The 16,635-nt window shown below is 34.5% G+C and overlaps 1 protein-coding gene across 50 annotated transcripts in view; it reads right to left on the bottom strand.

The window, feature by feature from the left end:
* The window catches only part of TRDN (triadin), a 414,935-nt gene that overhangs the window by 115,070 nt on the left and 283,230 nt on the right, over nucleotides 1–16,635 (bottom strand). For 41 of the 50 annotated variants that reach the window (XM_086317033.1, XM_086317034.1, XM_086317035.1 and 38 more), the window contains 6 exons: nucleotides 14,841–14,870; nucleotides 14,150–14,167; nucleotides 10,413–10,445; nucleotides 10,265–10,291; nucleotides 7,772–7,798; nucleotides 206–253 (listed from right to left, as the gene is read on the bottom strand). In XM_086317033.1, coding sequence (XP_086173159.1) covers nucleotides 206–253; nucleotides 7,772–7,798; nucleotides 10,265–10,291; nucleotides 10,413–10,445; nucleotides 14,150–14,167; nucleotides 14,841–14,870 — 183 coding nt within the window. The remainder of the gene's footprint in view (nucleotides 1–205; nucleotides 254–7,771; nucleotides 7,799–10,264; nucleotides 10,292–10,412; nucleotides 10,446–14,149; nucleotides 14,168–14,840; nucleotides 14,871–16,635) is intronic. The other 9 variants (XM_086317043.1, XM_086317069.1, XM_086317076.1 and 6 more) reach the window with 1 other exon arrangement.

The following is a 16,635-nucleotide window of genomic DNA, read 5'->3' as shown; positions in this document are numbered from 1 at the left end:
AAAAACGTTTGGCATCAGAGTACTGAAGACAAAACCGTGTTAAACAGGTACTACAAATCTTGTGAAAGTGACTTTGTTCCATATCAGCGAAATAGTAAAATCAATAAATAAGGCTCTTCTATAAGCATTCAACAATACATTAAGTTAGAAACTTTAGCATAAAGACGTTACAGTCATGACATCTTTTTCTTTAAGCTGCACTGACCTTTTTTCGATGAGGCAGAACCAACCTCTTCTTTGGTTCGTTCAGTCTCTGTAAATTCAGGTATTAAAGAACAAGAAATGGATATTAGACATGCCAGGTCAATACCTTATAGTATTTGAAGTCAGACAAGACTAAAACTACCTAAAGGATAAAATGTATGTGGCACCTAAGAGCAAAGCAAGCAGCAGAGAAAACTTAGCTTTAATGTGCTTGAATTTTTTTGTAACCAATTGTTAAATAATACAGAAATTCTCTTCCAAGATACAAACCTTGTGAAAAATGCATACCTTTCCAATCCCTGGTAAGCTTAAGTAATACAATATCACCAAAGCCTTTGAAACCTCTTATTTGTCTTACTACTCTTTGCATATCTCTCTCTTTATCTCAGAATATCATTGCCCTAATTTCTGTATAAATCATTTCTTTATTTTTCTGTAGTATTTTATTACATGAATTTATCTCCAAACGAAGGTAAAGCCATTATACACAGGTTGAGTTATATTGTTTAGTGATAAAACTTTATATAAATTGAATTATATTTTTAAATTCTTGTAATTGGCTTCCTTCAAAATGTGCTGAGATGCAGTGTTAAAATAGTTTAACGAGACGGCCTACTAGACTTTAACAGCTTTAGTGCCTTTACTGGTCTACATAAAGAAACCAAAGGCAGAGTAAACAAGATTTTTCTTGAATCAAGAAAATGGTACTCAAGAGCAATTATCGTAAGAGCCAAATAACTAAATTTTCCCAAATAAGGCGATATATGTCATAGCCAATTAATATTTTTTTGCTTTGCTTCCAGGTAGTCTGTACAAAACCTTTGCCCCAGCCCCTACGAGTAGAGTTGCCCTCATGTTTTTGTCACTGCCCTATTTGATCCACTGTTTACTTAAATAAGCTGTTTAACTTTTTACACAAGTCATGCTGATAGGAGTAGCTGTAGTTGACTGCTTTCACTGCTGTGTAGTGTATCCCACTGTATACACATTCTACATATTATGGATCCATTCCCCTGCCAATGAACACTGGGTCCTGTCCAATTCTGTGTTATTATAAATAATGCTGCTATGAATATTCCTGCATATGAATCCTGGTGCAATGTGCAAGAATTTTCTTAGAAGTGAAAGTGCTAGGTCATAGCATGTGCTCATGTTTAACTCTAAATAAATGCCATATTTTCCCAAAGTTTTACATTCATACCAACAGTATATGTAAGAGTTTCTATTGTTTCATAGCATAACCATCACCAGAATGAACATTTTCCTCCATTTTTGGTCAATTTGATATGTATAAAATAGTATTACTGTGATTTTAAGAAAATTTTCATTATTACTAACACACTAAATCTATTTTGATATATTTTCAGGCCATTTTGTGTCTTTATTGTTTTATTTTTGATACTTGCTTATATCTTTTACTTATTTTTTTCTACCCACTATTCTATCAAGTTCTTTGTCCTTTATTAAGAGTTTTTTTTTTTTTTTTTTCACTACTAACCTCTAGTTACTAATATATGCTACAAACATCTTTTCCACATATGTAGCTTGTCTTTTGGAGAAGGCAATGGCACCCCACTCCAGTACTCTTGCCTGGAAAATCCCATGGACGGAGGAGCCCGGTAGGCTGCAGTCCATGGGGTCGGGAAGAGTCAGACATGACTGAGTGACTTCACTTTGACTTTTCACTTTCATGTATTGGAGGAGGAAATGGCAACCCACTCCAGTGTTCTTGCCTGGAGAATCCCAGGGATAGGGGAGCCTGGTGGGCTGCCGTCTATGGGGTCGCAAGAGTCAGACACGACTGAAACGACTTAGCAGCAGCAGCAGCAGCAGCTTGTCTTTTATCTCTTTATGGTATCTATTGATTGGATTTAATTTTAATATAATAAAATATATTAAACTTTTTATAACTTGAATTTGCATGTAATTTTTGAGATTCAACTGTATTTCAAAAAAATATAAAAATATATCTTCCTATACTTATTTAATGCCTTGTTTTGTTCAATTCCTAAACCATCCAGAATTGATATTTTGAAGTTGTACAAAGTAAGTCGCTCAGTCGTGTACGACTCTTTGCAACCCCGTGGACTCTAGCTCGCCAGGCTCCTCCGTCCATGGGATTCTCCAGGCAAGAACACTGGAGTGGGTTGCCATTTCCTTCTCCAGGGGATCTTCCCGACCCAGGGATTGAACCCAGGTCTTCCGCATTGCAGGCAGACGCATTAACTTCTAAGCAACCAGGGAAGCCCTAGGAATAAATTACTTCTTTGCAATAAATACCAACTGCATCAGCAATACTCAAAAATAATCTCTCCATTCTCTATTGAAATGGCTGTTTTTTCTTACATCAGATTTTGATCAAGTGGAATTATTTTAGGTCTCTTTTGTCCCTGTCCTACTGGAAAACTTTAGATCTGCCCCACTATCATGCTACCCTTTAAAACGCAATATCAAGAGATTGCTTTATTAATAAGACTCAAGTCACAAAGCACTTGTCTCAATAGTCATATATTTTAGTGTTACTTTGCTGTACTCATTATACTTCCATAAAATTTATTTCTGATTTTCTCTTTGAAATTCTTTCCTCTTCCTCCCTGCTGCCTTGTTCTAAACTGAACTCAGATTCTTCTACTAGTACTTCTTTATCTAGCTTGGTTTTCTTTGAACCAAACTTGATGAATATTCTTAAGCTCCAAACCATAACATTTTCCAGTTTCAGTATAGCACCCAGGACACCAACTGTGGCTTTATAAGTAGGATTAAACAAGAAGCATATCTTGCCCTACAATCTAAATCAGTCCCAGGTCTATCACAGTCTAGTTTTTATGGTACGTAAATTCCCAAACCAGCACCTGGCATTGTATCAGTGCTATTTTAAGTTCAATCAGGCAGCATCATATGTGATTTGGGTAGTGATCATATAATTTATCATCCAAACTAAGCAGGTGAAAAGAGTTGCTAGTAATTATTATTCTGGAATAATATGAATATACCCAGTCTGCCCTAAATGACTGAGATACAGTGTCATATAGGACATGCAACCTGTGGTCTAGACACATCTCACTGATATCAGATCTATTAGTTTAGGCCTATAGATCTTTTTCCCCAGCAATTTCCATGACAGAATATTTAAACTGAGTAAAAAAGCCATGTCACTTTCTAAGTAATATAAGCTGTTCCCAAATAGTCTTCTAGTATCATATATTTGAATAAATTCAAAGGTACTTTATTTTTAAATTCTGCATACTGGATATTCCTGGAAGATCATGACATATATTGGTAGATCAAGAGATAGATGTGTGTAGATGTGTGACTCATGCAGGTTAGGTATTGAAATGTAGTTAAGGTGATAAGCAGAGTCAGGCTTGGTGTCTGAGCATAACAAAAATCTAGTGTGGTGCTAAAATCAAGAAATGAAAAATTCCTGACTGTTGTCATTTAATTCAAATTTAGACCCACAATTAAAAATAACTAGACTTTGGCTCTGATCTTGTCTTTGTTATCTTTTTTACTCATAATTCAAACTGACCACAGGCTAGTCAAATATGCACAAGAAAACACTATTAAAGCCCTGCTGTCCTTGATAAGAGGAATGTATGGAAGTACTCTACAAGGGTTTGAAGAATACTGGTCCTTGAAGTGTTCTTTGGGAAAAAGAGAATGATGTCTAATGTATTTGCTAAGCACTGTCTACTATATTCCCTCTTGATCACCAAGAGTAGTGTAAAAGATCTGCATCTAAAAACCTACTTGTTTCATCCCCTTCCTTCTTGAAAATAACTAGTCATAATCATCAACCCCTATATCATTATCCAATGTGGTGGTAAGGAGTTGGGGGGGATGTGCAGTGGACTGCAGGAAGGAGAACTGGGTGTGTTGAGGCTTTTTTTTAAATGCAGTATGACAATGGAAAAGGTCAATTTTCATTCCAATTCCAAAGAAAGGCAATGCCAAAGAATGTTCAAACTACTGCACAATTGTACTAATTTCACATGCTAGCAAGCTAAAGATCAAAATCCTTCAAGCTAGGCTTAAACAATACATGAACTGAGAACTTCCAGATGTATAGCTGGATTTAGAGAAGGCAGAGGAACCAGAGATCAAACTGCCAACATTTTGCATTGAAGAGAAAAACAAGAGAATTGCAGAAAAATATCTACTTCTGCTACACTGACTATGCGAAAGCCTTTGACTGTGTGGATCACAACTAACTGTGGAAAATTCTTAAAGAGATGGGAATACTAGACCAACTTACCTGTTTCCTGAGAAATCTGTATGCAGGTTAGGAAGCAATGGTTAGAACCAGACATGGAACAATGGACTGGTTCAAAATTGGGAAAGGAGCACGTCAAGGCTGTATATTGTCCCTCTGCTTATTTAACTTATATGCAGAGTACATCATGTGAAATTCCGGGCTGGATGAAGCACAAGCAGGAATCAAGATTGCCGTGAGAATTATCAATAACCTCAGATATGCAGAGGATACCACCCTATAGCAGAAAGTGAAGAGGAACTAAAGAGTCTCTTGATGAAGGTGAAAGAGGAGAGTGAAAAAGCTGTTTAAAACTGTTTAAAATTCAATATTCAAAAAACGAAGATCATAGCATTAGGTCCCATCACTCATGGCAAAAATAGATGGGGAAACAATGGAAACAGTGGCAGGCTTTTTTTCTTGGGCTCCAAAATCACTGCAGATGGAAATAGCAACCATGAAATTAAAAGACCCTTGTTCCCTAGAAGAAAAGCTATGACAAACCTAGACAGCATATTAAAAAGCAGAGACATTACTTTGCCAACAAAGGTCCGTCTAGTCAAAGCTATGGTTTTTCCAGTAGTCATGTATGGATGTGAGAGTTGGACCATAAGGACTGAGTGCTGGAGAATTGATGCTTTTGAACTGTGGTGCTGGAGAAGACTCTTGAGAGTCCCTTGGACTGCAAGGAGATCAAACTAGTTGATCCTAAAGGAAATCAGTCCTGAATATTCATTGAAAGAACTGATGCTAAAGCTGAAGCTCCAATATTTTTGCCACCTGATGTGAAGATCCAACTCACTGGAAAGGACCCTGATGCTGGGAAAGATTGAGGGCAGGAGGAGAAGAGAACAACAGAGGATGAGATAGTTGGATGGCATCATCAACTCAATGGAAATGAGTCTGAGCAAACTCCAGGAGATAGTGAAGGACAGGGAAGCCTGGTGTGCTGCAGTTCATGGGGTCACAAAGAGTCGGACTCAACTTAGTGATTGAACAATAACAATTATAATGGAATCTTTATCGACCTGCAGAAATTGTAAATCTAGGTTTGTCATCTCTGTTGGTAAAAGGCACTCCTGCTCCATCCACATAATCACTGATGCATAACTTTACATGTGGAGGCAGTAAGTGCCCTTCCGTAGTGCATGCTACATCACTGAACCTGAATGATTTCTCTTTTCTGTACTGATACAGCTCCAAACTAGTCTAAGTCCTCCAGTGTTTTTCTTATACTGATTTTGGCTTCCTTAGGACCTAGAACAAATAATTCTACACCACAAATTCAATTCACATTCTAGTTATTTCCTTTAATTGAGTGCTGAAGACAAATTACCTTTTACTTTTCCCATAGATTTGCACTAGTGCTGTCAATCTCACCTTTCCTTGTTAATTCAATTATCCCATAAATACTTAATTTATATTAAACTATACATCTCACTTCCTCACTTGCTCTCATAACTTAAGATAATGTAAAATCATATCCTGAATATTCAGGTTACATACACAATACTATGTGCCCCATACTTTGTAAGTAACAGAAGGAATTTTCAATAGTATTTGTAATGTGACGACTTAGGCATTAACTTTATAAATATCTCACCATATATGGAAGCTATGGAAATATTCTTCTGTTGTGTGGTTTCAAGATCAAAAAAAAAAACAAAACAACTTCTTATTTGGGGAAATGGACAGTCACATTGCTAGCAGAGATTTTAAATAATTTATGAATTGTTTTTAATTAACTTTATACTGGGAGATAATGCCTATGTCAAGTTCAAATCATTCACTATACAAGGAAATGGATATCAATTCTTTTGAGACTTTTATATTGAGTCTAAGATGATTTGGCAAGCTAAATTTGTTAATTTCCTGCAAAAGATGCTGATCTCTTCAAAACTTGATTGGATAGTGTTTCATAGATAGCAGAACTTACAGAATTTTTTTTTTCATTGCAAATGAGTATTTTTATCTAAATGTCACATTTTCCTAGGAAGAAAATGTTCATTTTCAGAGTAATCTCCAATCTAAAGTTCTGAACCACTGCAGCAAAATTATCAATTTTGTTTTATATATTTTCTTGATTATGCATTTCTACAGACTGAGTATTAGCATACTAAATACTCAGTAATATCAAGTTCTAATCAGCTTATATTCAACTAAAAATTTTCATGAAAACATAAATGGAATTTTAGATTCATGTTACACCTTTCCTTAAGGTCTAAAATGTCTATGTAAACACTTTTGACTGTAATTTTTTAAAAAGACACCAAGCTACACAACATTATATCTTCCATTTTTCTCTGATATATTCACCAATGACATACTCTGTCTCAAAAACCTGGCAGTAAATAAAACATGCATTCTTTTTTTGTACTAGTACTACCGTTAATACTTATGTACCTCTAAATCAAAAGGAAAATATAAACATATTTACACCATGCATAAAAATGTGGTTTGATCTTAAATCTTATAGACAAAGTTTAGAGAAGCTGAAAGAATATTTTTTTTTCTAAGCTCACACACCATTTTTCCTAAAATAATTATCATTAATGACAATCTGTTAGACACTTCATCTAATTGAGAAATACCAACAAAGAAAACAGCATTTATTCTTTAGTGTATTGTCAAAGTTTCATAGATGCAAATGCCACAGTATGTTACAGCTACCAGTTGATAGCTATTAAAAATCTAAGGTTCAAGAGGGAGGGGACATATATATACACTTATGACTGATACATGTTGATGTATGGCAGAAACAAACAATATTGTAAAGCAATCATCCTTCAATTAAAAATATATAAGTTTAAAAATTTTTGAGGATAAAAGCCTTAAAAATTATGATATTGTAAGAGTAATAAATAAATAATAAAATTGTAGGGAGCTTCATTCCATTAAATACACAATAACTTTCACTAGTAGACAAATTATGTTGCCTCCTGGTTTGATCAAGTGATTAACCATTAGGAAAACTGTCTATTTGTTTAAAAAAACTGAAGAGATCACTTATCATATCACTTATCACTTATCATACAATGGGAAACAAAAATACAAACAATTCAAAAAGATGTTATGATCTAGACAAATTAACATTTACAAATGAAAGTTCTATAGGTAAATTTTGAGAAAAACTGATTCACAAAACAATACAAAGTTGAGTAAGTATGCATATTTGTTTAACACAACACATAATCAGAGCAAGGAACATTTGGTAAGTCAGCCTTAAAAATTAGCATTAGCATTGTCTAAGCAGAAAGTTAAATGAGTAAGCTGCTGAAATACGCTTTTTGTTTTTTCAAGTTTTAGTCAACATACTTGCTTTAATGTGTTTTTCACTTGGAGCTGTTAAGGACAAAAAAAAAAAAAAATAATAAGATCTAAATCAGTTATAAGTGTCCTTGGATCTCTCTAAAATAGTTTTACAGCTATTTTCATTTTTAAAAAAGACTATATTATAGCCTTGTAAACTAAAGAAAAAAGTATATCTGAGAAAAAGAACATACAATGTTGTGCTATTTTCTTTTATAAAATTTAAATATATTAGGGCTTCCTTGATAGCTCAGTTGGTGAAGAATTTGCCTGCAATGCAGGAGACCCCGGTTCAATTCCTGGGTCTGGAAGATCCACTGGAGAAGGGATAGGCTACCCACTCTGGTATTCTTGGGCTTCTCTTGTGGCTCAGATGGTAAATCTGCCTGCAATGAGGGAGACCTGGGTTCAATCCCTGGGTTGGGAAGATCCCCTGGAGAAGGGAAAGGCAATGCACTCCAGTATTCTGTCCTGGAGAATTCCATGGGGTAGTAAAGAGTGGGACAGAACTGAGCAACTTTCACTTTTACTTTTATGAACCACAGATTTCTGATATTCATATACCTTCTCCCTACACAGAATGCTCATTCATGACTCATTCATTTTGTTTTCCATTTTAAATTATATAAGAATCTGATTGATTTTATATATAAGCCAATGCAGTTTCCTTAAAGTCTCAAAATGGAATGAAAAGAAGTGAATCAATCAATTATCCAATAGTTGCGAGAAAAAGATTTCAAGAAATTTAAATTACTGCATTTTGTCAAATATTGGATAGTAATGTTTAGCTATTAAAACTCTTAAAACTGATTACACCTATCATCATTCTTCATGTCTCTCCATGTTTCTATTTCTCTGATGTATGCTCTAATTCAACTTTCTGCATATGTACACATGTAAGAATATATGTTATGGCCAAATGGTGGGAACATTACCTTGGAATACCTAGTGTGGTGAAAGTGAGATTATTACATATAATAAATTATTTAAGAGTTATTTATGTTTATGTTTTTTCAAAAATATATTATCATGTGTGAATGTGATAATTTTTTTTTTCATCCAATCAAACATTATCAAGTGCCCAAAATGTTCCTGACATTATAATAGGCACTGTGGGGATAAATATATAAAAAACGATCCTTATCTTCTAATTTCTATTTAAACTGGGAAATAGAAAAGGTAATATGATCATAAAAGTATGTTAAGTGTTTTTATATGGAAAATAAAATGATGCCATGGGAACTAGTTGGAGAATCACCTAAATGATTTGGGTTTGCTGAGGCAGTTTTACAAACCTGAAAGAAGAATAAGAAATGTGGTTTTGAATCTGACTTGCTATGGTTTGTGATACAGGTAGAAGTAATTTAGCTAGATTTGCTTGGTTATTTACATAATATTGAAAATTTTTATTTTGTGCATGTGTGCTAAGTCACTTCATTTGGGTCCAACTCTGCGACCCTATGGGCTGCAGCCAGCTAGTCTCTCTGTCCATAGAATTTTCCAGGTAAGAATACTGGAGTGGGTTGTTGTACCTTCCTCCAGGGTTTTTTCCCAGCCCAAGGATCAAACCTGAGTCTCTTACATCTCCTGCATTGGCAGGCAGGTTCTTTACCACTAGTGCCACCTGGGAAACCCAATTTTTATTTTAATGTATCACTAATGTAAATGCTATTTCCATTTAAATATATTATGATGGGAGGAGTGACTAATGGACATTATATGAGGCTATGACTACCTACACACATACACACACAGATCATTAAAGTTCCTTGATCAGGAAATACATTTATTTTCATTTGAAACAACAGGGCAAGTTAAATGCCTGGAAACTTTAAGAAAATCATTTGATATCTACAGGAACTGAATTCTTAGTTTTTGTTTGTTTGTATGTGTGTTTTTCTGCTTGTCTGATTCTCAATTTTTTTTCCCTCATTCAAATGTAAATAGATTGGAGACATAATCTACTTCTCTCACTGCAACTCCCCTACGTACTCAAGATGTGTCAGTAAAGAACATTTTGAATAGACAGAGAATATTTGCTAGAAGTAAATATTTCATATTTAAAAACAAAGCAAGATCAGATGCACTTACAGGAAGGGTTTTGCTTTTATTTTTGTTTTTCACACTAGACTATAATGGGGCTTCTCACACACTGCATTGACAAATCCACTGGGGATGTTAGGAAGTTTCAGATTCTGATTCAGAATCTCTGGAGCCAGAGATTCTGCATCTCTAACAATCTCTCAGGAGACCCTTACACTGCTGGTTCACAGAACACACGCTGAGTAGCAAGAATGTAACATATTACTCGGCTTCCATTTTCTTACATGGCCTTGACACTAACTCTATGTCCAGAGCTTGGAAAAATAACATCTCATAAGATGGAAGGATTTCCTGCCCTTTCCCCCTATCTTGGTCCTTACCCCCTGTCTGAGGCTGCAGCATTAATAAAGCCTGGACATCAGATAGAAAGACCCCTGCAGCCCCAGTCTGACTCACCTGACTGTTCCTTCTTTGGTGACTTTGCTGAATCAAACAAGAAAAGAAAAACAAAATTAACATTCCATGCTATTTGATGGCATTTTAGTATTTAATTGCAAATTAATATCTCAAAATTAAGAGGATGGAGGAATTTAAAAACAGTTACCTGGTTCCACGTGTTGTTCTTTCTTTTCCTGTTCTGAAATATAGTATTTTTGTTATTATTATTCCAATTTTATTTTCCAACTTAATTGTTCTAACACAAAGAAACATGCATGTACTAGTGCAGTATTGCACCAATAATAGCTGCCACGAAGACTAATATTGATGTATATTTAAAATGTTTTTCCATTTCTCAGTTTTTCCTCATAGAACAGCAATAAAGATGTTCTGAATATGAGAGGAATTAAAATTTTTCATGGATAAGAATCTAGAAAGATATCATAAGGTCTATAAAGGATGGAAAAAGTTTAAATTTTCTTACTGACTAGATCAATATGTGGAGAAGGCAATGGCAACCCCCTCCAGTACTCTTGTCTGGAAAATCCCATGGACGGAGGGGCCTGGTAGTGCAGTCCACTGGGTCGCGAAGAGTCGGACACGACTGAGCGACTTCCCTTTCACTTTTCACTTTCATGCATTGGAGAAGGAAATGGCGACCCACTCCAGTGTTCTTGCCTGGAGAATCTCAGGGACGGGGGAGCCTGGTGGGCTGCTGTCTATGGGGTTGCACAGAGTCAGACACGCCTGAAGTGACTTAGTAGCAGTAGCAGATCAATATGAAATAAATTTGGGATAAAAAGTAAGCAATAAGGATAATTGTTGCAGTTGCTTTAAAATAATCCTCAGATAAGGATGAACAGACTTCTGAACTTTTTATTATAAGGTGAAATTTTCTTGTATTGAAAAGATATTTGTTTAGCTAAGACAAAGGCTTTGCTGAGGCAGATTTAAGACACTAAAAATAGACTAAGAATTTTCAGGAATAAGCAAAACACACTTCCCTTGTTTTTAGGACAAATGCTTCTTACAGAGTCCTTTTCAGACAGTGTTTCTTTTTAAGAACCCACTTTTTCCAGTATTATATGAGACAAAGCATTATTCTGGCCTCAAGATTAAGGTGACATTTATGTTAAAATAAGCACTAATTTTATATGAAGTGCAGGTACTAATTTTATATGAAGTGCTATTATCTACATTTCTATTCTTACTTATTTTGCCTTGACAAGCTTGTCAAGTTAATTTAAACGATTGTCAAATGCTTTAACATAGACACATTTATATCTGATTTTTTAAAGAAAAAGAATGAGATTTCTTTAAGTTTTATTTGGTGCATATATTTTTGACACTAGAAGATGTTTATGCTGAAAGAGTTCTTAGAACTTCATTTAGAAACATAGAGTGTCATCGAACCTCCTAAGGTCATCTCATTGATCTCTCAGGTATACAGTTTTTTTTTTTTTTACCAGGTTTGTAGTTGTGAGGGTATAATGAGTGATTTAGCCACTCCCAAGATAGCAGGCAGACAATAAAACAAATAAAACGGATGGCTTGACCAAGTGTTACAAGTCAAAAGGAAGAAGCACAGGTGACTTAGTTAAAATTAACAACACAATTAAGAACTTTACCAAAAATTGTCTGGAAAACATGGAATAATTAAATGCATTGCTTAACTTATTGCTGAGCTGAACCACCAACTACAAAAATATTTCTAAGAAATTTCTAAAGTGATAACAATCAAAAAATACTGGAAGTAGATTTGGGTATGCATCAAAATCGATTATGAGCTGTCTGTGAGATTTCAAAGTTAAAATAAGGGTCTTCCAATCATATCAGAATATTATTCTGTAAGTAGAAAAACACCTGTGTTAATTTGGGATGATATGCAAGAAAAGGCTGTCAAACATTTATTATATGGGATAATTCAAGATGTAATTATTGAATTGTCTTAATAAATACAAAAAATTACCCTTATATCTACAGGGACTGTGAAATGATATTTACAACTGATTTTTAATTTTTTTTTACTTTTTATTTTGAAAAAAATATAGATCATTAGAATTGACAAAACTATACACAGGAAGGTCCCATGTACACTTCCCCCATTTCCTCTACCATGATTTGTATTAAACTGAAAAACAAAACAAAATAAATAACTAACAAGTTGTGGTTATAGCAAAATAAGAATATAGGATTGGAGAAGTATAACTGAATAAAGTAATCTTGAAGTAAAAAAATATGTTACTAAATCCAATAAATTCAACGATATGACAATAAGAACAACAAAAGCAGGTCCAGATGATAAACTAGAGCAAATAATTTATTTCGAGGAAAACTCTTTTTTCCTGTCGTTATTACTGTCCAAGTCACAACCCACAGAACTTCCCAAGGAGGGAGACAGTTGGGATGCTAAACAAATGTCTGGGAAGGCATGTTTATTTATCAAATATATCAATACTGTGAAGATTATCAAGGAGTCACAGTGTCTGTGGGAACTTTTGAATCATATAGACTGTAATAAAGTGAGTGCCTTAAGGTTACATAAATATGTTACTTAACACCATTTTTCAAATCTCTAGTTGTCCTCCATTTCCCTGCTGGTGAAGTGGTGTATAGAGTGTTTTCTATATCAGTGTGCCACTGCCCACCAGATGCTGTGCCCACACAGAAATCTAGGACCGAAGGATCACAAACTTCTCTGTAGATAGATTGCTCCCCCTGGCTGAGCTGCAGTACAATTTCATGACTCTCTTCAAAGGACTTTCTAGAGCATTTTTATGACATGAGGAGTCTCAATGCCCTAAGTTTTGCCAGACCAGAGGGCACATAAATTTTTTTTTAATTGGTATATATTTTTAAACATGTTTTTAATTTCTCCTAGAATTCTTAAAGTACTACATACCTGGGAATTGATGGCTTTTAATGGCTAATTGAACAGGATTAAATTGATAATTTTTGTTTCTGTCTGTTCAACATACCCTATATCTTCAGAGAAGAGTATACATTTGCAAAAGACACAACCTCAAAGTATCAAGCTTTACTGAACTGTCGGCAAGCAAGCTTTAATAATATGTGTTAAACACTGGGTGCTGCCTAAGTTATACATCCTAAACAAAGCAGTTTCACAGAGCTCATAGTGCTTGTAGGGAAAAAGAATCATTTTATGGACAAAATGTCATATACCATGCGAACACACCAAAATATTTATGGATTACAAGAAGAAAGAAAGCAGAAAAGAGACTGTAAATCTAGCCTGAAATAGAATTTCTCTTCTATTTTCTAACTACAGAACTAACCAGATTACAGAGACTACATTTACACTAACATAATATAATACTCTTTTGGTTAATGGAACAAAGTTATATTTTTTGGTGATGACTGTGGATATTATCGGAGAAGGCAATGGCACCCCACTCCAGTACTCTTGCCTGGAAAATCCCATGGATGGAGGAGCCTAGAAGGCTGCAGTCCATGGGATTGCTGAGGGTCGGACACGACTGAGCGACTCCACTTTCACTTTTCACTTTCATGCATTGGAGGAGGAAATGGCAACCCACTCCAGTGTTCTTGCCTGGAGAATCCCAGGGACGGGGGAGCCTCGTGGGCTGCCGTCTATGGGGTCGCACAGAGTCGGACACGACTGAAGTGTCTTAGCAGCAGTAGCAGCGGATATTATTAGATGACTGCATGAATTTGAACAGGACTCAAAGAAATTAGAGTGCCATGCTTTTCAGTTCACTCTGACCATCCCCTCCCTGGGTTGTATATTCTTTCATTCTGAAAAAAATAAAGAGTTCCCATGCATAAAACATTGAAAAGAAAGATTCAAAACCACAAGTTTAACAGCAAGCCAATAGTTGTAGTAAATAGAAAAAAATATATACTTTGCATGCATTTCCTTACTTTTTCCCTTGGGTAGTTCTGTTGAAAAAAATATAAATAGAAAACTGTTGCTCATGAAATTGTCAAAGATAAAATATACTCCCCCAACACACTGATTTGATTTTAATTTTTTAAATCCCTCCCCCCATTCTCTCCCCTTAAATTTCACAGTAAGTGTTGACCTGAGGTATTGTTGACTATTATAGGTGCTTCCATAAGTTGATTGTAAAGCATTATTTGACAATGGATCTAAGATGATACTGTTTAATCATTTAAAATAATTATATATTTTAGTCTCCTTTAAATACATGTGAACATATAAACACTCTGTACAAATAAACACATACAAACAAATACAGAAGACCCAGGTATACTTGCCACATAGTTTATGATTCTATTCAAGACTTAAATGATTCAGTTTTATTGATGCTGGTATATCCAAGATTAATTAAATTTATGCTTTCTAGCAAAATAAATGCTTGATACTGAACATGGCTCAATTTCTTGTCCAGCTAACATTTCTTTAAAAATAACTGCCAAATATTTTTCATAGAATTATTGTCAGTAAAGACTCAACTCTTTCTCTTTGTCTCTCATTATTTCTCTCTTTTTAATCCCATATATATTTTTTTCTTTCATGGGAATCCTTTAAAAAGGAATTCTGCTTGGGGTTCATTAAACATAAGACAGAAAAAGGAAATATTCCCAATACCTTCTGTAGGTGTTTTTGTTTTCTTGGAATCTGAAAACACAAATATAAATTATTGATAAAGCAGACAAGAAAAATCAGCAACTGATAAGTGCACATCAAAATGTCCATACACTCTGAAATCATTTTAAATGAAATGGATTGATTGCATGATGTATTTCTAGAACATGGGGTTTAAAGATAAATTATTGTGTTTTTGAGAGGAGGATTATTAGGTTAAGGTCGGAAGTGAGAAACTAGAAACTTTAGATGCATAAAATATAGAAAACTACGAAGGAAGATATTCATACCTAATTTGCAAAGAAAGTACATTGTGTCTATCAAAGCTAATGACCTTTTAATAAAAAGTCAAATTGAGCAGATATACTATTTCAGTAGAGACTGTTTGGAATCCCTGATTTTAGTTGGCAATTTCCTTATTTGTTCAATCTATAGCAATCCAGGGGAAATGCACAGTACTCTCTTTGAACTGATATATCTCCAATAAAAACATGAAATGACTCCTATTATAATGAAAAGAAACAGGAGACGATGGCTCATGGGTTACTGATGAACACAAAATCTACTTAGTAATTGCTATGTAGTAATGTGCATTCAGTGATCAAAAGGCATCGCTTTAATTTTTAGTCTTTTGGGTATTCAGCTTATATCTGAGAAATTTATTATTTCCAGTATTTATACCATGAAACTATCTGTTCCTATCACTTGAAATTAAAAACAAGTTTTTAAAAACATGTTTATTTTAGGATTGTTGTTCAGTCGCTAAGTCATTTCCAACTCCTGTGACACCATGGACTGTAGCCCATCAGGCTCCTCTGTCCATGGGGTTCTCCAGAAAAGAATACTGGAGTGGGTGGCCAATTCCTTCTCTATATTTTAGGATGGAGGCATCTTTCTTTCTTTTTTTTTTTTTTTGTTGGGATAGAGGCACTTTAACTTAGATTTTTGTTTAGAATATTTTATCCTATTTTTTCTTTTACCTCTTCTGTAACTTAGCTTTGGAATGCTCTGAATATTATTGAAAATAGAATAATAATAATGAACGATGAATTGGCACTTGCACAAGATAGGTAAACTGTTCTCTGGCTGACGATCATTTGGCTTAGAACCTACGCCAACAGATATTCACTAACATTTGGCTAGTTAATGGATTTGTGTGCTTTTTGGTGACATAGACAGACTACGATTATATTTACAAATGGACCTAAAATGACTGAAGATGACAGTGAGTAGGAGACTGTTCACAAAAGGCAGTTAGATGGTCAACTGAATTGTTTTATGAGAAAATGATAATCAGCAACAGAAATAGTGTGGTGAAAATAATAACAATTCCATAGAAGTAGAAAGATGAAAACACATTTTAGGAGAGCAACTTGGGAAAAAAAAGATCTAGAAAGTGATTAAAATGAGCATGCTTTCTGAAGCAATAATTTCACTTATAGATTTCCAAGGAGAAAAATGCAAACCTATCTCATAGAAAGATGCTTTGTTTCTGACATTGTTTTATACCTCTAAATAATGGGAGTATTAATCAGTACCCTCCATGCAGTAGGAGAATGGTTCAGGGGATTCATAGTATATACACATAATTGAAAACTACAGTCATTAAAATGATGTTTTGCAACTTCTTTCTGAATTTCTATTCTTTCTGTAAGAGGGTTATATTTCATGTATAAGAGAAAAACAAACCTTATTTTTAAGCAACATATCCTTGAAACTATACACTTATTTATTGAGTAAATATTTATTAAACACCACTGTGCTTAGCATCGTTAGTAAAAAGAACTTCTGACTAAAT

This window comes from Bos grunniens, chromosome 9, assembly GCF_055505025.1.
Source record: "Bos grunniens cultivar Pamir isolate PY7600 chromosome 9, Bosgru_T2T1.0, whole genome shotgun sequence".
Taxonomy (NCBI): Eukaryota; Metazoa; Chordata; class Mammalia; order Artiodactyla; family Bovidae; genus Bos; species Bos grunniens.
This window is presented reverse-complemented; position numbering and strand designations above follow the sequence as displayed.